Source organism: Leptonotus elevatus, chromosome 17, assembly GCF_054856555.1.
Source record: "Leptonotus elevatus isolate MCC_2025b chromosome 17, RoL_Lele_1.0, whole genome shotgun sequence".
Lineage (NCBI taxonomy): Eukaryota > Metazoa > Chordata > Actinopteri > Syngnathiformes > Syngnathidae > Leptonotus > Leptonotus elevatus.
Window position 1 is genome coordinate 11732428 of NC_141255.1, and position 26163 is coordinate 11758590.

At 41.1% G+C, this 26163-nt stretch overlaps 1 protein-coding gene across 4 annotated transcripts; it reads right to left on the reverse strand.

Annotated features, from left to right (window-relative positions):
• Positions 1 to 277: 277 nt before the first annotated feature.
• nap1l1 (nucleosome assembly protein 1-like 1) lies at positions 278 to 26152 on the reverse strand. 4 transcript variants are annotated; one of them, XM_086059977.1, is made up of 16 exons: positions 15237 to 15382; positions 11892 to 11930; positions 11370 to 11458; positions 8347 to 8449; positions 7116 to 7257; positions 6741 to 6833; positions 6444 to 6572; positions 6283 to 6354; positions 6063 to 6202; positions 5829 to 5974; positions 5711 to 5730; positions 5504 to 5626; positions 4949 to 4981; positions 4809 to 4859; positions 2622 to 2658; positions 278 to 1373 (listed from the first exon to the last, which is right to left on the reverse strand). In XM_086059977.1, exons 2-15 carry the CDS (start codon positions 11906 to 11908, stop codon positions 2653 to 2655), a joined length of 1164 nt encoding a protein of 387 aa, XP_085916103.1. In that variant the 5' UTR covers positions 11909 to 11930; positions 15237 to 15382; the 3' UTR covers positions 278 to 1373; positions 2622 to 2652. The 4 variants fall into 4 exon arrangements, with proteins under 4 accessions (XP_085916103.1, XP_085916100.1, XP_085916101.1 ...); XM_086059974.1 differs by lacking the exons at positions 2622 to 2658; positions 15237 to 15382 and adding an exon at positions 26044 to 26152; XM_086059975.1 differs by lacking the exon at positions 2622 to 2658 and having other exon boundaries at positions 6753 to 6833.
• Positions 26153 to 26163: the final 11 nt, after the last annotated feature.

A 26163-nucleotide genomic window follows, 5' to 3' on the forward strand; every position in this document is an offset into this window, starting at 1 on the left:
ATTTTCTATTAAAGTATGAAATTAAAAGCCAACCGGCTTATTCTATACAACATAACATTATAGAAATATCACGTTTCTTTTTGCATTATAAACTTCATAATTGACACCATTTTCAATTCATATAGGGCATTAATGTTTTTGTACGTTTTCCCCCCCACATCTATAGTCAATTACTGCAGTTTGAAACTTAAAGGCAACAGCGCCCTCTGTTGACTACAAGAATAACTTCAACTCCAGCGTCCTGACAAACGCAATAATCCACACTTGTCAACTTGGACATGTTTAATCAATTTATTCATGAACATACACATACAGTAATTGGGTACATTAGTATTTTTTTGTAGCATAGTGATTTGCCTAGACAACAGCTGCTGTCCAGGCAAAAACTGCCATTTTAGCAACTTAAATTGTTGCCCTTCTGGTTTTTAATATTGCTCCTGTGTGGCCTTTTAGATGTACACCAAAAAATGTGGATGAAGGATGTTAACGGGTAAAGAGAAGGGTGGTGGGTCATTGGCCACATCAGAGTGGGCCTTGTCACACATTCCCTCGTTTTCATTCACAGTGATAAAAATGAGTTCTGTAGCCAGTAACTAGAGATACAGGAGGCAAGTGAGACGGTGTGCTACAGAGTATCAAACCAGGTGACCCACTAGGTACCATTGGTGGTGGGGGGGTGTTGCCGTGGGTCATAAAATGGGAGTCTGAAGCACAAAATGGTGGACCCATGTCATAGTTTCATACCCTGGTTTTTGTTCAATTCCTTGAGTGTTTCACCAATGGACCCCGATTACATTGTTTCCTGGAATGTTTTGTTGCAGGAGTAAGAAGAACTATATGGCTGAAGTGCTATTTAAAGGCCCACCAATGGGGGGGGGGGGAAATAGGGAAGGTGGTGGAATGAGTTTGATCCAGTCTTGATCACAGCGGTTGTCTAAGAGCAAATACCACAAAGACTTCACAAGAACTAGTTTAGCGGTGAAGATCATGCTTCTTTTTTTTTGTACTTGTTCTTTTTTTTGTCCTTTCTATAGTACAGAGAAGAAAAACATGTCTAATAAAATACTATATAACAAGCCACATGGCTCAAAGTATTACCGTGTTTTTTTTGTTATTTTTTTTTGTAAATTAAGGTTCTTTTGGTAACGAAAACCTTGAAATCTTCAAATTGTCTACCAAGAAAAATACAAAAACATTATAAGGCGGTAAGTTACTAGTTCTTTTTTGTTTTTTTGTAATATATATATTTATATATGTACGTTTTCCCCTGTTTGTTTGTTTTAAATGAAGTTGTTAACAGTGCAGTTGTATCCTGGAGGCAGCAAAGCCACACTTCACTGAGACTTGCACTCAGCTGGGGAGGCCGTGTCCTTCTGCAAGACACCAATAGAACACAACATTGAAGAAGCTGATCAAGTACCACAGACAACATATCAACTATTCCAAACAAAGCTAATAATAAATAAATAAAAAGCTGGTACTATTCTCTTGACAAAATATTGATTGCTTTGGGTTGCATGGAGATGTGAATTCTTCCATTTATTCCAAGTAAATTGCACTTGAGTTATTGCTATTTGTGGGGGATTAGGGATTGACCCGTTGCCCACCCCAAAAAATGTTTTTAATTGCCTATCGATGCCACAAGATTGGGACTAAGCAAACATTTTTATTAGACAAGACGATGAACTTGAATGAAACTCCTCCCCTCAAATCCATGTGCTTTCTTCGGCACAAAAACACTGAATAGTGTTTTTTTTTTCACCCCAGCAATTATAATTTTTCAAGATTAACAAAATTAAAGCCCCTCACCAGAAACACCCATTTCTTTTTAGGCATCCATTTGAGGATTTGTTGGTGTGGAGGCCACTATTTGAGCAAATATGTCAATTACATGCCCGATTTGTAGCTATTGGTTTGAGTTCACAGCATAACTGCCAGTAAATTAAATTTCAGGCTCCCGTACTTGGGAGAAACACGGGAGTATGAATAAAACTCAAGGTGTGCAGTTGTTGCAACCAAATGCTCAAGTGGAAACAGGGTTGCTGAAAAGCGTGCGGCGGCATTAATTAAAGCCTCATCATTGTGGGAATGGGGCATCCTTCCAGAGGTGATGGCAGCTGCACAACGGATTTTCAGTGGCTGTGTGCCATCCACACTAGAGATACATTGGATTCTGCTCAACTCCCACAGCTTGGCAATTTAGTGCTCGGCGACTATAGTGTTCAATAATCTGTGGCAACCGTTATTTGGTCAGGCTGCACTTCTTTCTGTGGTTTTAAGCGCTTTGCAGCAATCGGTGAGGAATGGAGACTAAACTCAAGGACGAAATGGATCAATAATGTTCCAAACACACGCAGCCATAAACAGAAATCAAACAATTCTAGCAACAACAAAAAAAGTGTGGTACACAAATAAAAAGACTAGCTTCAACATACAGACATGAAGCAGGTACAAATGCAGCGCGCACTATGGGTTAAATAAATAACAAATTCAAACCAATGAGTTAGTGGGGAGGGCATGGCTGCAAGTCAGAAGAACATGAAGACAGCAAAAAATTAAAAGGAAAGTGAAGGGTTGGGGTGGTAATGGTAGTAAGCTGACAGTTGACAAGCTGTACCTACCGGGACAGGGTTATTTTTCTACTGTCACCACTTAAACCTAGTGAGGAAAAATTTAAAGAGGAGCTGACAAAATTTGCCAAAAAATGTGACCGATCGGAGATGGCGACATCAATGAGTAAAGAACAAAAAACAAAAAAGAGCTAGCATCGTACAGAGTGTCAAAAGCAGCATGCTGATTCACGTGGTGGTAAGTGGAAAACATACACAAGGCCTAAAGTGAATGTGGCAGTTTTCTGCTTTCAGCAAAAGTGGTGATTAGGACAGCTGTGTTCAGAATAGAGTAGCGGTCAAAACCCAAAAGCACGTTTTTTGAGGACTGCAGCATGTAGAAACCCAAATTATAGCATGCTACCTACTGCATGTATGGATACAAGAGCTATATTTTTTTATTTTTGCGCCAGAGGTGGGCATTCAGTCACTACTGAGGGACCGTCCGACGGCCTGTCACATACAGACGCCTGTTTTGCTGACGAACTGTGAAAGATAAAAGTTTTTAAAAAAGCGCAGAGTCAGTCACTAAGCGGGTCAAGTACCAAAGGGCCTCTCAGTCCATTGCTGACAGAAACATTTCGCTGACGACTGACTGAAGAAAACACGTACAGTGCCCAAAAATACCTGCAATAAGGTTGAATGAGAATCACTGCTCTACTTCATGGATTTAACTTATTTCAGTAATATACACCCTGTGAAATATTTCAGCCAAGAATCCAATAACCACCCGTCAAAAATCTCTTCACTTTACATAAAAAAGAAAAGAAAAGTAGTATGAACTTAAATTTTACACAAAATCATGCTATGCCAACATAAAAATGGCACATAAAAAATATGTTACACCTTCATGAATAAGGAATTTCATTTTCACCAGACTATTAAACAAAAACCATGCTTCAGCAGCACAATTATTTAATTGAAATAATTTTAATAGACCGGCAAAAAATTCTAAATTGCCCACTTCTGCCGACCAATCTTCTTACAGACTGAAATGATTCATTTCACCAGGACGCAGAAAATTTTAACTACAACTGTGGCACTTAATACACCTGCACTTTGCTTATCAAATGCACCTTGACAAAAGCTACTTTTCTACGACGACACTTTAATATTACAGACTTCTTTTACCCCAAAACAGCAAGCCTTTCGTTTTGTATAGGCCAAATTGACTCAAGCGGGTCTGTCCCATTTTATTATTCTTTTTTTTTATAATCACAACTGGTTATTTATCCTCCCAGAGTGTGAGGGATGAAAAATTCTTATTTTTTGTTTTTACAAGATATCATTTTCATCCAATACACCAGTGCGATAAAACGGTTTGGGCGTGTTTCCTGGTCTATTGCGCGAAAAATGCCCTCTGGCGTCATCAAATATTGTAATAATTTAGATGTCCCTCCTCGTCACCATCTCAGGTTTCATATTCTTCCTTCAAGAAAGAAGAAGAAGGGAAGTGACTGGCAGACACAGACAACCTGGCCGTGCAACGTACAGCAGTGTGCAATCGGTCCTTTTTGGTGCCATGTATATGAAAACAGCGACCGTCATCAAAATTGATGAGTACATGTGCACGCATGCTAATCAGCCTGAAAATTTTAGAACAAAACTCATTACTTTGTAATGGTGCATCTGTTGCCTCAAAATATGACATCACTTTATGCCCCCCCCCAAAAGACTGATTGACTACGAAAAGACTAAATTTATGACTACGTGTGAAAATTTGCTATTTATAGTCTGAAAATATTAGATGATATTAACATTGGAAGCGCTGCCACATTCATATGCACAGTATGGCAGCATAATTTAGTAAAATGCCCACCTCTGATGTGTGCTAATTCTCTATCCATCGTGTCTTTTGACACAAGTGTGTAAGATGCCTTTTAAAGACACGAGAGCTGCTTGCCTCCTGCTACTATTATGAACACAACTAAAAATGTGTAGTGGTTAAACGGATGGCAGATGAAGAGTTGAAGGGTCTAGGAGTGCCGTTTTAGCTCAAGGGCCAAATTAGGATGACAAGAAATGAGATGCATTAGACGGTATGGATTCTGTTTGTTAAGTAGGTAACAACAGTTCTTGGTTTGCCAAGAGGCTTTCAAGGCACTTGTGATATGAAAGGACGTTCAAACTCATGACCCGGGAAAGGTTTTAAGGGTGCAGATATGGCACGAGCGACAACTGCCATGCGAGGGACCTCACCTTAGGGTCGTAATCTGGGTCGTTCTCCTCGTCGGCTTCCTCCTCGCCTTCCTAAAAGCCACAAACATAACAGCAGTTTTACGCGCGGTGTTGACGTAAACAACGGCAGCCATTTTAATACAAATCCTGTGCAGCCTTACCTCGTCATCAGCCTCCTCTCCCTCTTCATCGTACTACAAGACATACAAGCGCATTGTTAACACTACTATTTTGTCACGGTTTACTAATTGACAAACATTGGCAACATTACACTAACGACGAACAAAAAAATCTGAGGTGGGCAATGTCAATGACTGGAATTGATGATTGATGGAAGCGCCCACCTTTTGGCGTGTGCGTCAGCACTTTCAGCGAATGCTTGATAATGCGAGCCTCACAAAAAAATACACGGATTGAGAAGGACCATGTGCACTCATCGCGATCGACAGAAGTAATACTGCTTCACTCGGTGCTCAGTCTGTGCATTTTTTTCAAGACTTTGCAAGTCTTATCAAGTATTCACTGAAAGTGCTGAAGCACACGCCAAAAGGTGGGCACTTCCATCAATCATAAATTCCGGTAAATGAGGATACTAGAAGTAAAAGCGGTTGAATCAAGGTAGTGGAAAAATGTATGTGAAATCTTAGAAGGAAAAAAAAGAGACGCAATAAATAAATCATCAAAATATTTAACTATTTTAAAAGAAAGCCACTTACGTCGTCATCGTCATCCTCTATGGCCTCTCCCGTGAAGTACAACACGGCCCGGGGAATGATGCGCTCGCGGATGAAGTGGCCAATCTCGAAGTCTGCCGCCAAGACTGCCTCAGAGTCCTCATCCTGGACAGAGATCAAGTGGGACTTGCGGAATATGGAAGTAAATAACAGATGCCTTTTGTTTTGGGAAGGTCACGAAACACTTACCAATTCTCCATTTTCAGGGACTGCAGAGGGAAAAACATGAGCATATAAAACAAAAACAGTCAAAAAACAAACAAACAAGTTTTGTAATAAGATGGCAGTAGTTAGTTCCTAAGCATACCCTCTGGTGGGGTGAAGAAATTGAAAAAGGAGTCGTTGGGGACCGTTTTGGTGACTGTCCTGACTGTACCGCGGCCCTTGTGCTTCTGCTTCTTCTTGATGGTTTTCAACGTGACATTCTTGCCCTTTGTCCATTCAATTGTGGAACTGGAGAGCCAGAGAAACAGAACTTCAGGTTTAATCCAATTAAAAATATATATATTTTATTTTTAGTGCAACATGCTTATATACTCACCCTGTACATGAAATGATCTCAGGTCCATCAAAAGAGAAAGGGTCGCTCTCGTCGGGCTCTGACCTCATTTTGTAAGTTTTCGTCAACACTGTGTTTGTGAAGAAGTCGTTGGGCTCAAAGTGGAACTCTAACCCGAAGCTCTGCGACAAACATCGAAAAGAACATGGTTACCCGTCAATATTTAATATATTTAACATAAACACTTGTAGTTATTACTCACCATTGGTTGCCCTGGGTCTGAGAATTTCACTTTGATATCTTGTAAATGTTTGAGGATGGGCTCATCATGTTCCTGAGAGAGCAAAGTGAGCGAGTCATCTTTTGAAGGGGAGACTAACAGGTGTTGGCCAGCAGGGGGAGGCAAACCACAGACGAGCGTACCTGCAGCATGTCGCTGAGCAGGTCCACGTTTTTGAACACTGTTAACCAAAACTCCGGGATGCCTTTAGGGTCCTCCTTCTCCTCGTCCTTCTTCTCCTCCTCTAGCTTAGCCTTCTCCTTCATCTCATCCTGCAGCAGGGGTGGACATTTTCCTCATTAGCAACACAGCTTTCCTTACATTGTCCCCACTCCTCCAGGCAGACATAAGAGAGGAATATTAGCAATGGATGTGGAGGAAACAAAACACAGGAAAAAAAAAAGGGAGGAGGAAGACATGCGAGCATAGGTCACCTGTACCTGCTTACTTACTGTCAGCTCTTCCTCCTCGTCTGTTTTCCACTCACATTCCTCATCTGTGGGCTCATACGCTGCTTTGACAATGTCACTTCTCTGCAAGAAACGACAACATTTTATTCCAAAACTGATTCTGCTGAGTCATGACTCATCACTTTTGGATGGATGACGCATAATGGCAGCGTAAAATCAAACATAGCAGGTGGCTGAGAGCAGTACAATAAAACAAATAGTCGTCAACTTGAAATGAAAGCATGTGTACGCGGGTTCTGCACGGCCGGTTGGGGTTTATTACTGAGATGTCAAAACAAGACATTAAGTAATCACACACAAAAAAATTAAAATTGGTGAGAACTACGGGTGGTGATGGTGACGTACTTTGTCGAAGAGCGGCTGGTAAAGTGCGGCGTACTTTCTCTCCAGCTCGTGGACCTCCTCGTAGAACTTTGCCTCAATGTGGGCGCACTTCACCTGCAAGTTCTTGAGGGCGTTGATGCGTCGCTTCACAACCTTTGGTAAGCTAAGCAGAAAATGGAACAATGCTGAGGAAATTCCAAAAAGTGAATGAATGAAGTTGCCCATGTGTTATAAAAATAATTTGAGTTTGTTGTGGCGACATTTGTAAGCATCTTCTGTAGTTCAAAGTTCACTGTTCCCACGGCCAACATGGCTGATAAGTAACAAAGTGGATCTCGTTTACAAAAGCACATGAAGCAGCCAGCAACTTAACTTTCTGCTAAAAAGGACATCGTGAGCAGAATAATTTTTATCCTAAGAAAGGAGCCCAGTGTTTTTTCCTTTGCAAAATGGGCAATTTATCCACATGCTGGTCTACTTTTATGGCAGCAGCAGTATGAAAAACTTCCCAAGGCAATAATGTAACCTGGAGCATCTTGCAAACATTTGAGCCAAGGTTTGTGCGATCAAGCCGCAAATATTTTGCCGAAGGTTGCCTTGCCTCTACAACTTCACAGGACAATATTAAAAGCATGAGAAGGTAAGATTGAAGTGGTTAAACTTAACTTTTTAGGCACCAGGTTTACATATATCTTTTGACAACGGGGGCTATTCGCCAAGTGGAAATATTTATTTTCATACTATCAGTAAAGAAAAAAAAACTATTATTTGTTAACACTGGGGAGAAAAACTCTACCAGGGGAAATACAAACAATAAGCAAACAAATAAAAAAACAGCAATATAATAATGTGATTGTCATTTGCTTCATACATTAGCAAGGGAAGGAGGTGCAGGGAATAGACTAAAACCGGAAATTGGGTTTTTACACGGTATTATTTTACGCCAAGCTGTACTGTAAATCTGATTGGATTGAGTCAAATCCAGTCAGCGCTCCCATCAAAGGACATAGTGCCACTTCTTATGGAGTTTTTGACAAATATCGTTTGCTCCTCCAATCCAAGCAGTGCCCAGGAGATCAAGGCTGTTTTTAAGCCACCCAGACTTAAGTTTCTCTGCGGTGGGGTAAAATAATACGCCTGCACTATCCCGGCGCAAGGAATACTTGTTCAGGCCAGAGCACTTTGGATGCTGCAAGTGGGCACCGTCAGATATGCAAACAAGAGTAAACGCACAAAAAATAAGTTACCTTACCTCTCGATGTACCCTGACGGTGAACCGTTGAGGCCGTCAAGCCCCTCTTGTAGCGCAGCCAGGATCTGTGGATTCTGCATAAGCTGCTCGGTCAGCTGACGAGCTGCGGACACATACAAATGCCATCAGTAAGCGAACAGGCAGACTAATTAGTTTCTATGGCCGACTTTGAATAGAAATGAATAGAGTGCAAGCTTGGACTGAATTGGCGCTTGGCTCAAATTAAAATGTTATTTTCCATTTGTTTATATCTATTTAATAGTCTGAGCTACAATGCTTTAAAGAGTGTAATTAAAGCAAGTTAAGCAAACATAATTGGGTTCGCAGTTGTGCAACAGCCTTTAAAAGCAACAATATGGAGTTATTTCAACACCATGTTGCTTTGTAACGAGGGGACGAGGGCAGTGCCTCTGTCATTGCCATGGATTGGATTGCCTTCCAAGTGGGCTCAAACAGCCCTCGTGTGTTGTTTTAGCCCCTGTGCTAATGTAACACTCCAGAGTTTATGTGCAATGCTTACACATGGCTGGACATATATGAAAACAAAACAGAAGGATACCAATGAGTGAGCACACTATTACTTAAACTTACTTTAAAATTACTCCAAGTTTCTCTGACCATGACTCTGCAGTTGGGCACAGTACATTTTCAACCAACGGTCTGAGTTCTGAAAGCATTATAATGTCAGGGGCAAAAGGTAAGCAGAGCTGCGGTTTTACCAGTCCAGGGCAGGCAGGGGGGTATGCTTGGCAATGTGTTCGCGGCATTCACGACACTATTGTCCAAGTGTAATTCAGTCAAATTGTTGATGAGGAGATGCATTAACGAGTGTAAAATAGATTTTTTTTTTAAGTTTAGGGAGGATTGTTTTTTTTTAGGTTGGGAGGTATATGGTTATATTAACTCTTTGACTGCCAGACGTTTTCAGAAAAGGGATGCCGTCAGTGCCAGCCGATTTAAGCATTTTGACTGATCTTTCAAGGTCCACAGAAAATGTTCTGTTTGGACTATGGAAACACACGTACTACCAAAAGAAAGATTGGACTTTCATCTTTCATCAGAAAAAAAGAGTTTGTTTCTACCTTATTCCGTTCTTTAGTAATCAACAATAGAAAATGGTTAGTTTGACCCAATTTCGCCTGTTTTGGACCAAAATACGGAGAAATCAAGCTTTTAGTGAAACAATATTATTTCATGCATTCTAGTGAATTTGACACTTCTTTTTGTCCATGAATGATGCCACAAACACCTAAATAGTGCTTTACTTCTATAAAACACTACCACCAAGAATGAAAAAGTGTTTTTTGATAGCAAAATACGTTTATTTACATTCAACAGTGTAACAATTTGACAACAATTTGGCAAACTATTTACAAATGTGTGCAACTGTGGTGCTATTTACAAATATGTGGATGTTTCAACGACAGTTTTTCTTTTTGTAACACTCTCCTGCGTGCAAAGAGACGCAACAGCATTTGCACAACAGATTGCCTCTTCGCGTGCGCCACTTTCTTGCAGGCCGTTTTTTTCCGGGGAATAGCAAGTATATACTGCAGTGTGTCATCAAGTCTAATATCAGGATCATGCTACGGTTACGTTACGGTGGTGTTACGTCTCGCTTCCTCGCGTCCTTCAGTTGCTATACCGGGTGGTAGGAGATGTTCTGATCCATTTTATCCACTCCATTCATGGTGGCATCGTAGTCCAGAAACAGTGTCTTCTCCGTGATCAGACTGTACCCGCTCCTCCGATGAATATGCATTGGACTCGGGGTACTCTTCATTGTCCGATCGAATGTCCGCTTGTGCAGCTCCGGCGTTAGCAGCGGTAGCCGGTGAGGCTTACTACGTAATCATAGCAGTTGCGTCAAAGCTTCCAACTTTGGCGTAGAGCTCGGAGTCATCATCATCATCATCATCAATCTGCATTGGTCGATGCCAACTCTCCATCGCCCGATCGAATGTCCGATTGTGTAGAAGTACCCGGCCGGCTATTGTGCGCGTTTTCCGGCCTTAGCAGCGCTAGCCGCGCTTAGCCGGTGAGGCTTACTACGTGTTCATAAACACGTCAAGGCTTCCAACTTTGGCGTAGAGCTCGGAGTCATCATCATCATCATCATCATCAATCTGCATTGGTCGATGCCAACTCTCCATCGCCCGATCGAATGTCCGATTGTGTAGAAGTACCCGGCCGGCTATTGTGCGCGTTTTCCGGCCTTAGCAGCGCTAGCCGCGCTTAGCCGGTGAGGCTTACTACGTGTTCATAAACACGTCAAGGCTTCCAACTTTGGCGTAGAGCTCGGAGTCATCATCATCGTCGTCGACATCAATGCGCTTTTTAGTATTGATTGATGCTTTCCGTCTTTGAAAAAAATGCTCAAGCGTGAGTTGCTTGCAACCGGTTGCTTGGTCAAGCCACAATGGCTTGAACCAGCCATTGTCTCCTCAACACTCTAGCTCCGCCTCACGTCTTCTACTGACGCCCACGGTGGGCGGCCCATCCAACCTTGTGCAAAGAGAGTCATCGCTGCCCTCTAGGGGCCAAAACGAGTCTTTTGCTAATCAGATCTGCCTGATACTTTCAGCACAGCTGCCCAAGGCTTTCCTGCACCCGTTTTTGAAAAAAAAAAAAAAAAACATAGGGGACGTCTTTTAACGTCCTCGGCGCCCTTCCCTAGGTTTATGCTAAACGTTTTATAACGTTTATGGCAGTCAAAGAGTTAACAAGTGGAGCCAATTAACACTAACTGAATGAATGAAATACTTTTACCGATTAACCCAAATGAAACAGAGTTTTTTTCCCCCTGACCCCAAATTTGAACCTTTTCGATTTGAACATTGCATTCCTTCTACGTTTTACAACCTCCCGCGGTCAAAACGCCAGCGATTAGTGAGGCGAAACACTCACTCTGCGTTTAATTCACACACTTGCTGGCGGCATCACCACAACATCCAGTTTCGGTCGTTTTGTCCCAGTTTTAATTGGCTATTGGGCGAAATTTCTGTGCATCCCTATTAGGATACCTTTGCTTTTCGAATTTTCTACCGTCTCCTCCTCCTCCACTTCCTCCACGTCTTCCATATCTGCCGGGTCCATCTCAGCTTGGTCTTTGCTTTTCGGGGGAGGGAGACAGGAAGGGAAAGGTCAGCCAAATGGGTAAACGTGAAAGTCTTGCTCTTACCTATTCAGCAAACTAACACAAAGGCCAATCAAGAAAGATTGAGGAAATGACATTAATTGGAACATTCCACATCAGACAAAGAAGCCATGTTGTTTGTTATTGCGAGGACTGAAACATGACACCGTGATAGGGGGATGATGCACTGCAGGAATATCACCAGCTTAAATCTTATCCATTTGCCACTTTGCATGGAAGACTATATTGCCCCTTGTCAAAAAGGTAAACAACGTGGACATTTATTTGAGGTGTTAAATAGATGACTTGGTATGGATGTGGGCGTGGCTTCAAATGGAAACTTCCTCCCACAGCGGCAAGCAGATGTTCAAATCATAATGGTCAAAGTTTGACAAACACTCATACTCACTTGTCCATGTCTGCCATCTCAGCTGAGTTTCAAGCGATGCTAAAAAAAAGACAGAAAGCGAAAATAGTAAGTAAGACATACTGGAATGACAAATGGGCTGGCACCTTGAATTATTCATGACACCCCATCATTGTTGTCCAATTTGACGGTGCATGGTAGGCGAGCTTACCTGAATGTGTTCAACCGTGTTAACATTTACAGTGTGCACATATGAACCTTCACAATCATCATTTGGATTTAGGCCGTCTACACGTATTTTGCAAACGGGAGATATTTTTTCTGCGCTTTACCCCAACATCCACGGGGAATAAGGAAGGTTTCTAAAAACTCCAGCCAAAAAGTGGAGATTTGCAGATTTCTCATGATCCGTAAGGAGGAGCAGAACTAACTGTCCGAGATTTGAGAGTTGAAAACCTTTAAGAATTATAACAGAATTTTTAGTGGATGTATTTGACAAGGCAGAAGAAATGTTTTAAATAAAATATTACAGAAACAACTATGGCGTTTACTATCATCATCTACAACAGTGAGCTCGCAATTTTATGTCTGGCTCCCATTATGACCCGTCTAAATATTTTCGAATTTAATTCAGAACTGAAGACTATTAATTTAACAGTGCATCTGTTGAATTACATTCCTTGACTAAACAGTAAACACTCAACTTAGGATGAGAAATGACTTTGCTGTTGTTGGGACTTCAACTTAAGAAGGCAGCATGTCTAAAAATATGGATATAAAAACACAACAAAAAACTAGAGATGCACGATAACGCTATTTTCAACAGATACACCAATAATTTCGAAAGTGCCGATACTGATAAGTAAGCCGATAATTGTTTGAAAAATCAACTTGAATACAAATATACCATCGAATCCTACAATAAGTCTAACATTGTGTAAAGCACCATGAAGCTGAATTTTATTGATATCTCTGCTTCAAAGACAACCAGTAACCATTTTGGGTTTGCCAAAACAAAAACATTCACGTTTTAAAAATACAACAAAAAACTGTGAGGTTAACATTTTAGGGAGTGTTGTGGAATTTTCAGTAGTTGGGCAAGATGAATAAAACAAGTCTTACAGAACAGTCTACCAGAAGTGATCTATGAGAGTGTGCGCAGTAAATTATCACGGGAAGATTTTTATGCAACCTGGTTGGGTTTTGGTAGGAGAAAGGGAGTGTCAGATAGACAGGAAAGCATGCAGTCTGTTCCGAGCAGGCTTAACAATCAAGGCCACTTTGATATTGCTTAATGTACAAGAAGTGTCCACAATACAGTATAAAACGTGTCTTAATACATGTTAAATATTTATTTTCCATAACGGGACAGTAAAGAAAGAGCACACTGTCGACTGCAATGTTGCATCTGTGTGTCATAAATATACGACACTACCATAGGAGAGGGGAGGGGTTGAGGAGTTGGGCACAACTTAAGCCACAAGAACAACAGATGGACCAACATGGCAATGGCATGTCTATTATCGGTGGATTTCTTTATCATCTGCATGACGTCAAATTGGTCTGTAATAGTTGATCATTATCGGCCACCGATATTGTGCATTCCTACAAAAAACATGTAATTTACCTAAACTAAAACTTAGTGCTCAAACCTCTATCAAGACTTAAATGTCCTGTGAACTCAATTTCATGCTTCCAATTTTTTTTTAAAAAAGTCATGCACATTTTTAACTTCTGGATCCATTGAAACACAATCCGTTCATATGGTTCCATTGAGCAGCAACACAAAGGCGAGACAATGGCAGAAATGCTGCTCTGATAGTATAACTATACTCCCACCATCCATTGATGGTCAAATGCTTTAAAGGGCTTTTAATACCACAGTGGAGCATACACTTTTCTAATTGGGTAATATTGTGCAAAATGAGATTACTAAGGCATTTCTAAATAGGGGTCAATAAATGAGCAAAAATGTATGCGAAGCGGGGGAACAGGTGGAAGTTTTAAAAACTTTGGACAATTTCAAATAAAAAAATATCTTAACAATTCATTGAGCATAAACAATGCTAGATTAATTTGATAATCAATTAGTTGTCAATTGTTGCGCCTCTAATGGAAATAAATGATTCACAGATTTGACTTATTTGCAGTCAGGCATGGTCCCTGTCCATCTATCCAGCCATCTTGGCGCTTTTGCATTATAAGTCTTTGACTGGTCACTCGCCGGAGCAATATATTCTTGTGCTGGCGTGAATCTACTATTTTACTAGGATTACAGTAGTACTACTCGTAGTTCTTTCCCGATTCACAGCCAAATAACCACTGCGTAATTGTTTTTCTAAAGAGTTAAGTGAAAGTGGATTGGGAATGACTGCAATGTCTCATACTCGCCCTAGTAATTTGAAATTGGATAACTAAATTTCAACCTGCTTACTAAAAACGGTGTTTTTTGCTTTGTCTGTTAATTCTCAAATCACCCAGGTGATGTAATTCGCACAGGTTGAAACCGGGCAACGTCATTCTTGTTTGTTGCATTTTTCTTGTTTTACAAAAACATTCTAAAACCACTTGAGTAATCATTCGATTATAATACTTCTGCAGGAGTGCCCCAAGTCGACTGGTCCCAAAAGTCCTTTCGCTGATCCTGCCAGCGACCACGTGTTGCTCGCTCAATTGGCCTAGGTTGATTTAGAGGCCAAAAAAAAAATCGGGTTTAAGTGCACATCGAGACCATCAGTCATCGATTGACACCACACCTGCAAGCCGGTTTTAGGTGAACGACAACCGGGTGGTGTCACACGTAGCAAAACCGCGTTCATCACGCCGAGCTACTAGGAGCTAACTTTAGCCACCGGCCTTGCCTTTCGCCTATTGTCGGGTGTACTTAGCCTGTTAGCTTCGCAGTACAGTGAGAGGCACCGCTACCAAAGCAGTGTCGACCCTCGTTCCCCCCACCCCGTGCCACCGTGACATATTTTCAACCATTTCCGCCATTACCTACATCATTTTACATCATATGTTTTCCCGCCGTGCTATCGCGTTAGTTGACTTCCGACACGATTCTCCCATCCCCAAAAATAAGGTCAACTCTAAATTCTCGTACAGCCTAAATGCGGTGACATTTCGCTATTCCGCCGTTGTTTGAAATGTTTAAACGGTGGTCGCCATTATATAGTGTGGCAGCGTGACAGTTAATCGTCTGTGAACATATCATGGAGGAGACGATCGGTCTCAATGGCTGCTGCTTTCTCACTTCACTAGCATTAGCCGCCTACCCGCCACCGAGTGGCCGCTTTAAATGTCCCATTGTGGTTAAATGCAGCCTCTTTAACGGTGACTTTAAAATAGTGCGCCGCTGGTAGGACCACCACGCACACAGTGGCTTACCGTAGCTCTGTGGCTGGCGGCGGGTGCTGGTGAGGAGGGCGCTGCGCAGTGAGTCTGTCGCGAGTCCGACGGTGGGAGGAGGAAAAAAAAAGACTCCGCTCGGATGGCGGTAAAAGAGGAGCGAGAGCCCGCCGCCTGCGCTCATATACATCTAACGTCATCACGTACACCGGCAGTCGCCACGGCAACACTGCAGGTGGGTGGAGCGACAAAAACAAAAAAGATACCAAAAAAAATCGGCTTTTGGAAATTTAAGTTGTTTTAATGCCCTTTATTTTCTTTTTCTTTTGTCATTTAATTTCGTTCTGTTTAAATGCCGCATGGCTCTGTGTATGGAGATGTTTGACTTGGTTTGATTTGTCAAATGCCTAGATTGTTTGTAATTGTATATTTGTTTAATAATAAAAAAAAATCGGCTTTTAGTTTATTTTCGGCAGTTTCAACAAAATTGTTTTTGAAAGACTTCATCCACTTCAAAAGAAAAAAAAAGAAAATAAATACCAGCACTGTACACAGCTTAAAGGTTTTGAAACATTGGATTGTACTTTTTGTTTTATTTTTTATTTTACTTATTTAGTATTATTGAATGTTGTTTTTTCCAACGTATGTAAATATTCCAAGAAGTTCAAAGGATATTTTATCAACTATCCCATTAGAAAATTCACCTTCAAATTCAATGGGTTATCCCGTTTACATATATGACTCAAACTGTCCACTCATACAAGCCTGCTCACTTGTGACAACCATTATACGGATACCTACAAACAATAAATATTTTTGCTGAGTCATGCCTACCACTTACACGAATCAACGTTGCGTCAGGCAACTGGAGGCGTTTGGCGTAATAGGCAAAGCAAGGGCAACGTATTGGCATTAAGGTTGCTAAGGTATGGTGTGTATGGAAAGACAGTGAGACAGATCTGCTGTTGTGCCACGACTGTGCCAGTATTCATCCCGGCTGCCATTACAAGAGGAAGTGTCAGTCTTGGGAGAAACAGCTGGCACAGTGACAGAGGCGCACATCCTGTCGCACTCAACCTGCAAATTGCCACGGCAGTGCCTCCGGTCCACACTGCCGAGCCTGCCTAATGGATTGTTTAATGCGGCCATCAATTGCAAATGGGGCCTTTGTTAGCCACCGTTAAGCAGTGGCGTGCAAAGGCGAATATTATATCCCGCTTCGGAAATGTTCTGTTTTATGACAAACCACTTGGCTTCAGTGTTGTTATACCACCGAAAATATCTCCGGACACACTTGTCATAACCAATGATTTGCAGCAGCTAATAAATGGCTTACATTCCAAAACACAAAATAAGCTGTTTATTTAGGGTGCCTTAATCATTTATTTAATGTGGGAATAGTCCTAAAATAAATTTCACAACCTGCTTCGATACTTAGCTGTGCAACCTTAAACAGTTGAAATGTAAATTGAGAATAAAATAAATGCATTGCCCAGCAGTTTGAGGGGCGGGGTGAGCAGTGGCTCCTTTGTATGAGAAAGGACCACCCTCTCAAAACAGCCTAATATGACAAGGATCAGCAAGCAATACTTGATTTTTGCAATATTACTTGTTATTGGATGTCAGGCTGCATGTGCCACATATAGACACATCTGTACACTGATTGACAAATGGCATTGGTGATGAAGTGCTGCCTCCACACATGAAAATAGAATTTTGTGTGCCTTGCAGTTCGCGCACACTTTTTTTTTTTAAATTCCCTCAGCTCCACCCATAGTCATCATGGTAACGAAATTCTTACTCTGCATTGTTCCAGCAGTAGAAAGGTGACTGGTGAGTAGTGCCTCTCTTCTATGAGACAGGATTGCCATCTCAAAATGGGTTCATTATAACAAGGGTAAAAACAAAAGGTGTCAAGTACTAATCCTTGGGGAATTTTGACCAAAACAAAAAACGAAGCCACGCCCCCCCCCCCCCAGGATTCTGTTGTAATGTAATGTAATGTAGTTTTAACAAAAGTGTGTGGACGAGTCAGCGTCACAGAAGACAATCTGAGGTCATTTTTCTCTATTGCAGTGGTTTCTGTTCTGTTGTGTGCCACTGCCGATTCCCTCGTCATCGACATCTTCTGTAAGCAGAGCTGGTCAGCAGCCGTGCCAAATTTAAATATTCATGCTTTGCTACCAGTTTGTTTGACCCTTCCCCTCAATGATGATGAATGTGTCTTCTTTCTACTTAACCCATATAAATTTCAGCTGTTCTAGAAGGCTGTTTAGATTTTTTTTCTTCTTTAAATTGGTGTCTTTCTAGGAGAAATGTTTCCACTAACAGACTTATGACTTTGAATAGTTCATAATTCCCTGGACAAAAATGTGGCATTTGTGGGGTGTGTAGACTTTTTATATTCACTGTGGCTGTATTTATTGCTGGAATGTTTGTCTTAAAGCAACATATTGGCTTTTTATAGCCTTGAAAATCAACAGACTTCTCGCTCCGACCGACATAACCAGTTATCATTAAATCAACAGTTTTTGCAGTTTCTTTGAGAGTTTGGATAAAGTTCCATGTTATCCAAAGGTGATGAATGAGCTAAACCTTGTCACTCACTCTCCTGCATAAAGGAGGAGTGTGACGCTTCTCTCAGGAGGAGTTGTGACGCTGCAATCGGATGAGAGCATTACAGGGGCAATATGGGAGCCGGCGCGCCACTCACATGAAGAGACAATTGTAAAAACCTAAGGGATGAGTCAGGAGTGTCCTGGGGGAAACACACGAGCACTTCAAGCGAAAAGTGAGGAAAACTGATCAAGCGTGGAATCGAGATGGTAGCAGGTCAACAAGCAGCTGCCGCCTATCCACCGCTTACACAAGAGGCTTGATAAATACTTAACTAGCCCGTAACACGTGGCGTAAACCCCTATTGCATAACAAACAGGGAATAAGATTTGGGAGGCTGATGGGGCAGTTGGAGGGGAATGGAGGGGAGGGCTGCTCGTATCCAAGGGTTACAAGCCGAGCCGCCAGCTGTGATCCTTTCGGCATTGTTGGGATGTTGCATCACAAGGAGATGGGCCATCTTCTTACTATTCTCCTTTTCCAAACGGTATTGAATGTACCCGGGATGGGATAGCTTGAAGGTCGACGCTGAAGTCGTGCTATTCGATAGTGTTAATCACATGAAATTGAATCAAGTGGGAGATGTCTAGTGGATCCTTGCCACCCGCTTCAGCAACTCCATTGAAAAAGAAATAAATCTGCACATTTGAGTGATTGCATTTGATCAAGTGATTTCTTCCCATAGGTATGAATGTAAGTTAATTAATATCAACCATTGCAGGCATTTTAAAATTGTTAATTGCCATTTAACTAATTTGCTCCAAAAAATGTATAAATACATTCTATTTCAAATATTACCATGCTCCCAAAGATTTATTTATAGCTTTTTTTATGTTAGAGCATACAGAAGGCTTTGATGCAGCCTCAGAACTGAAGAGAATGCTTGAAGCAATGGTAGTTATTAGAAAAACGGCCAGCAGGTAGCAGCAGAGTATAAGAGATCAACCAGGCCCATGTTGCTACAAGCTCTTTTCCCCAGTGTTTTAAAACAGGAACATTAAATCATGAAACGCGTTTTGAGATTATTTCACACACTGAAATATGGTTCATATCTAAATTGTTAACATGACGTGTGAATTGATGATCTTCCTCAGGATGAAATGGGACTATTGGTACATAACAGGCAGTGATTGCTCAGAACACAGTGGCTGGGGATGATAGATATCCGAATGAGTGATGAAAAACAAAAACAAAAACCCTGACACTTTTTTTTCTTCATGCGAGGTTAATCGGACCGCTGTCATTGCTGCAAAAATCCCGCTGGCTCCATCATCGTTAATTAAGGAAAATAATGAAATAAATACCACGCCCCCAAGTCTCTCCGGGTAGATTTGACAGGGCTTAAAAATAGCCCCAATGTGAAATGAGAAAGGCTCAGCTTTGTGCTGTCAAGCTGCTCTGTAATCCCGTTCACTGGTGTCACTATACACGGCGTCGCCACACAGGCCTGACCAGCCACTCAAAATCAATGACATTAATCGTTGCTGGCAGGGATTTACAGTATATTTATACCCCCCAAAAAAGCTATTTTGAAAGTTGCTATGAGCGTTTTGAACTTCACAGCATCTGCCTCGCAACGGTACGGTTTGAAGTCTTTTTTCACCTCCATTGTCTTATTCATGGGGTGTGGCCTATTTACCGAATGACGGTAATTGTCAACTAACACGCACCGTGTGAAAGACGTCTCCCTTAAAACACTTGTAACTATGCCTCAACTTTATTGCCAAACTCCTCACAACGCAGTTACAGTAAAACATGGATGCTGGACATAACAATGATGTACCAGTACCCGTGTCTGACGTTTCCATTGACGTGAGCGTGAATGTATGAGCAACCTTTGTAGGGTATGTATGTGCGGGGGGCCTCTAAAAAGACAGGCTGACAAGTGGGTTGTAATCCTGAGTTTGAAAAGAAAGTGCCTGGGTCGGCTCGTTGGGCAGTCATTGTCAGCGGCAAAGGCAGAATTGTACTCGGCCAGGGCGCGGCTGGCCTTCAGTGAACGTTCACGCTACATGCAACGACCTACGGTATGCGCTGAGTAATGAATAGCTGAATACTTCAAGCTGGGGGTTGGATATTGATGAGTCGGTTACAAAAACCAGGGGAAAACGACATCTACAGTATTGATCAATCGATGTACAGGCTGGTGTTCTAATTTCCGTCTGATAGGAATGAATCTGCGACTCTACATTGCATTTCATTCTAAACAACTGCTTGTTTTTAAACATTGATCAGATTTTTCAGGAAACACAAAAAAATTTAACCATTTGCATCATTTTTGCCCCAAAATATTTTTGCCAAAAAAACCCACACTTTTTTCACTACATTTAAGCATGGTGTTAATGTTGAAATTGTGTATAGTATAAGTCGCTTACAATAAATTTAAGTACACTTTTTAGGAATAAAACCTCTTTTTTTTCTTTTGAGAGCTCAGTATTGTTCATTCCGTAATTTTACCGATTCGACATGTCATCATCATTGCTCTCTTTTTTTCCCTTTTTTTTTTGTATGTGCGTGAGTATGTGCATGTGCGTGTGTGTGCATGTGTGCATGCGTGTGAGTGTGTACTCATTAATTCACCTAAAACCTATTAAAAATCCCATACCGTTCACCTAAACCGAATACTTCAGAATCCAGCTAGAGTCGTGAAGTTGTCAGGAGACCCGAGGAAGGATCAAAGAAAAGAAAGGAAAGTGAAATCCAACTTTGCTACTGAATTTCAATGTTGATCATGATTCTGGTACAGGAAGAGCTACATTTCTATTTTGGTGGTACTCCGTAAGATATGCTGACATCACCTATGACGATGGTTCGTTTGACTTTTGAAGGACCCCCCCCCCCCCAACTCTTGCTGAAATCCAAATTGTTCAACACTGAAGGTTCCACGGCAGCAGTACATACAGTAGGATGGATTCAAGCCTGCCTTTGCATTCATCATTTTCTGTCCTATTTTCTTTCCCGGAGTGCCAATCTTCAGCAATTTATGTCCCAAGCTCTTCGCTGGCAGTTCTCAAACAAAAGCAATTGAAAATAGTCTCCTTCATTCCAGATATTGCAGCATATAGCCAATGCACCCGGGAGCATCAGTAATGGAGAGTGCATGGTCCTCCTTCCCTCCAACTTCATCCACACTCACTGAGTCATCTCAGAATTTGCTCTCTTGGCGACAGTTTGTACAGCTTTCATCACGCGTGTTTATCTGTAGACGCCAGACGCGTTCCCCATCCTTTTTGTTTTGCTGATGAGAACGTGGGTGATGTTCTGTATAAGCAGACACACGTTCAAGCCTTAATTGATCACGTTTATTTACTCTGGAGCGTGACTGAGCTAATCAAAACCCCTGCTGTGTGACATGTAATTTAGTCCACTTGAAGCGGAGCTATAAATAGCCGTATCTGCATAATGTTCAATATTTTTGAGACGCTTGATTTTCTCACCTGCACAGCACTCATCTTGCCCGCCAGTCTGTATCTCTATGGCAGGGGAAAAGTCAGGAGGCGGAGAAGATCGGATTCTTTTAACAGCAAAACAAAACATTCGCACTCAAAGGAAGCTGAGCACTTAATCAACATTCTGCCAGACGGTGAGTATTGGTTGCTTTTAGTCATCCATTAACACAATGGAAGACGTGTTCAAGTGTCCTATTACGACTGTCCAGCTAATAAATGTATTGCGTTTTAATAAAAATTGCACCTAAACATATCTTTTAGACTGATGTTTTTTTCAAGGCCGATACCAATTATTAGTAGTCGAGGAGACCGAAAAATTATATTTCAAGCTGATTTTCATTTGTAGTAAAAGAGAAAATATTAGCATAAAAAAACCACGTTTTCTTTTCATTTTAAACATAAAGAACTGACAGCTTTGTTTAAAAATTCAAACAAACATTGCAGGGACGTTTAGCGTTCAGCTAAATTAAAAACTAAGCAAGTAAATAGTAAATAGTTTTCCAAATCATTTATTTTATTTTATTTTTAAATAAGAAGTGTAGGGAGTTACCAGTGTGAGCATCATTTTTTTTTATAAAGTAGAAATAAAAATAAATCTATATATGAAAAGTTTCCTGTATCTCACTGAGCAATAAATCCACGCGGATGTAGCCAATTTAGGCTTTTCGTCAGGGTTTAAAAGATCTTTGCAGACAGTAAAGAAATGTCTGAATATGTTGGAAATGTCTTTGCGGCAAGTAAAAATTATCTGATGAAAACCGTAAATTTAGCTACGTTCGCAAGCATTCAACGCTCAGTGAGCTACCAGCTTTATCGGCCTTCGGATTCGTGAAAACGCTGATGCCGATTTTTGGCATTTTGACAAATATCGGCTCGGCCGATAATCGGTCTATCCCTAAGTTAAATATAACTGAGCTGTATTAAACGATGTTTTCCATGGATTAGTGAAACTTTGACTGTAGCATTATTACCTCTCACTTTGTTGCTCAGGAAGCTATCAAGTTTTACTTTAATTTAAAACATTGTGAGTAGTCACTTCCGTCGTTGACGGATACCGTTTTTTTTTTTGACGCAAAGAATGTCGAAAGGCCCGGTTCGATGGACAAAAACCTGCTTTGTTGTGTTAACTAGCAATGATGTCATAAATGTCAATAAGTTGTTTCAACTCAGTCTACTTTAATACCCAAGTATTACAATGGAGGCAGCCGCCTTATGGCAGTTACGTCTGCGAGTGTAACAAAGCGACGGCAAACATCTTATCTTAAGGCGGCGAGGAGTCAGCAAATTTTCTGCCACACTAGACGAGGCGGGCTGGCAACCGGAGGAGACAGCGCCTCAGAAATGTCTGAGTCATCGCCTGGCGTCCTTTGATTGCTTAGCAGCCACCCAGCCAACCCGCCTCCTCCTCCTCTGTTGTTGTTTCAGCCATCCATTGCCGGGTGAAAGCCAGCGCTAAGCACTCAGACAATTTAAGGGGTCGGACTCAGGACGATTGCGCCGATTGATTAAAAGCTAGGAGATACAAAAGTTGGAAGGCCGAAGAGAGACACCCTGGCACGTGGACATCAATACATCAATGCGCTCGGGTTATTTATAGCAGCATGAAGTGCTAATGCAACCTGAGCTTCAAGAGACAAAACTGTGCACTTGAAGTGGGATTCCCTCTTCCAACTAGTTTGATCACAGACAATGACGAGTACATGTACTTTGAGTACTTGTGGATATTAGACTGTGTTACCTGTCTGTCCCGGATATGTTTTAAAGCTGCTTTACATAAAAGGTGTTCCCCCAAATCATCCCTCTCACTAAAAATAGCAGCGCCTCCCCCCCAAAGACGGGAGGACAGAGCATTTGCCACGCTGCAGGGCAGACAGACGGGAGACCCTCTGCCCTCGGTGTCATTTAGGGCAAAACTGAAGAATAACGATAACGCCACACGAGTGGACTTTCCGCTAATCCAGCTGTGAATGAGAGCGGCTCACTGCAGCAATTCTTTTCATGGTCTGTTGACAACACAGAGGTGGGGCGGGTTGGGGATAAACACCATGCTGAGCCAGCGCAACCTCGTCAGCCATGCTGCGCTACCTCACTTATTATCGATTAACCCATTCAATGCCTACCGGCATCCTTTCAGCCACCGACGAGCTACTGAGATTATTAATAGCCCCCTCTAATACACAAAATAACTCAATAAACTAAACTGACTAAATAACACGAACAGCCATTCCCCGTGAGAGTAATAGCCTCATGAAAGAAAGTCATGCACGGCAAAAAGGACTGTTGAAAATCGAAGAAAAAAATATAGTAAAATAAGAAAATTATTACTTCAAATAAGCAAAATGATCTGCCAACAGAAAAATAAAATTTTACTTAAATTTACGTGTAAGATTTTGAAAAATAAAAAAATAATACTAGGCCCATATCAACCACTGCGGCCTTGAAAATAGTATTTTCAGACAAAAAACAAGTAATGTCGACTTTTTTCAAGCTGTATTAAATACAACTATTTTCTTAAAATGCATGAGTATATATTTTTTAACGCTTGGATAATTTAGCCTGAGTGTCAAGCAGGGAGGTAACAGGTACCATTTTCTTTGCCATGAATTGAACCCACAACCTTCAAGTGCGAGGGTAGGCACTCTACCACTAGACCACTGAGCTGGTACTAAAAGAAGGAAAATTGAGCTTAGCAAATATAACGAAATGAACCATTTTGCACTCATCTGTTTTCATACATGTATTTTTTTCCCATTCCTCTTATTACTAGATTATGCAAAATCTTAAAATAAGAAAACTCATGAAACCCCAGTTCAGGGACTTCGATGTTGGTTAGTTGTCATCTTAAAATGTGGGAAATGCTTGTTTTAATCCTCCCAGTACTTAAAACTGGCTGTTAATACTCAATGCCAAGACTGCTTGATCAAATAAGATAAATAAGTAATAAGTATCTTAAAATAAGCAGAATGATTTAATTTTAAGTAAAAGATAACTTGTCAAATCAAAATAAGCAAATTTTGGTTAAATTTAAGAAATTATATCTTACACAAGATTTTAGTTTTTGCAGAGTGTACGTCTGAGGCACAGAAAGTATTTAGTAGTGAAAGATTCTGGTTGATAACCCGGTGGGTAGTAGGTGATGTCTGGTTGGTGCTGGATCTCACTCTTCTTTCTTTTCTTTGATCCTTCCTCGGGTCTCCTGACAACTTCACGACTTGCAGGATTCTGAAGCATTCGGTTTAGGTGAACGGTATTGGATTTTTAATAGGTTTCTGGTGAATTAATGAGCACACTCACACACACGCACACATATGGCCCCCCCCCCCCCCAATAGAGCAATGATGATGACATGTCGAATTGGTAAGATTGCCGAATGAACAACACTGAGCTCTCCCAGGAAAAAAATGTGTGGCCACCATTTTGTTGATATGACAGAGTCATGTAATGAGAAAGAGTGGGCGGCGCTTGTGTTATGGTTACATAACATGAGGTACTTGCCCTCATCCTTTGCTCTCCATCTTGTCCCTTTTCAGTCTCCATGGTGACCCTAAATCTTACATTTCCCCTTTCTTTCCCATTATCCTGAAACACCAGCCTGTCAGACGTAGGTATGGCTAGCAACGGCGACATGCAGGATCCATCAATTTATACTGGACTGTTTCCCAGGGACGCACAATTAAGGGATCGTTGGGTAGGTGGTAGTGGGGGGGGTTATGTGAGATTGGGCATCCAATCGAGTGGGCCGTCCACCTCTTCTGCCCGCTCCCCCAACTTCCGTTACATATTTTAAGTATAGAGAAATAGCACTATTGTAATAATAATTTTAAAAAAAATGAATCACTAATACGCTAGTTTAGTTTTTATATAGTATAATTATTGTACATACTGTAATCTTCACGTGTTACGTGACTCTCATGAGGTCAGGAGCTGAAGCAGAGTTGTGTCTCCTTGCGAGTGTACACATTTTGTATTTGGGCAACAACTAAAGAGCTGATTGGCTGGCACTGGAGGTGGTTAAGAAACTTGGGCACAAGGTCACAGCAACAATAAGACCAAGTCATTTGAAGCTTAAATCAGTGCCACAATAATACTGCTTTAAATAATCTAGACAACAAGCTTGACATATTATCTGAGTGGGACAGGAATGACACTTATTGTCCTTGTAACATCCCCATTTATCATTATTTTAAGCCTGCTATTTTCATGTCTTACCTTCATCAACCGACTCGCTCACAAACACTTGATTTGTGTCTGCCGACATCTAGTGGCCAAAATTGTAAAGCAACGACGGTTAATCACATTAAATGTTCCTTTTGATACCAACTACAACATAAAATATATCAATCCATTAATATTCTTCTCTACATTTAGTTGTCAACATATGTATTTCAACACCCGAGGTGAATTTACAATGAAAATAGCAAACACATCATAGTTTAGCATCAAGCCACAGCATGTCTTATGGGTAAACAACTGAGACACTACAAATGTAACGGTCATACTCGCAACAACAACAACAAAAAATCCTGAGTAAATTCGTTACAATTAAAAGTTAAATTATCTTTGCTAATTTGGGTGTAACGCTTAAAGGTTTACTACTACTCAATTCTCTTTCGACATGCTAGGTGTGTTAGCTCCCATGATTACTGGTCAATAACAAGCTTAGCTAAATAATAATTTTCATGTATTTTTCTTCGGAGTAATAAGGTTGCCTTGAGTGACACACTCAATTAAGGCTGAAACAATTTTGAAAAATTCTGAAAACAAAAAAACAAACGACTTACCTTAAAAGTTTGCTTATGGTTGGCATTGGCAGTTAGCTTGATGTCATTTATGCAGCCCTTTTCCTCGAGATGGCTTAAAAAAAGTTCGATTTATAAGGTCGAGTGTGAGACTTCATTTAC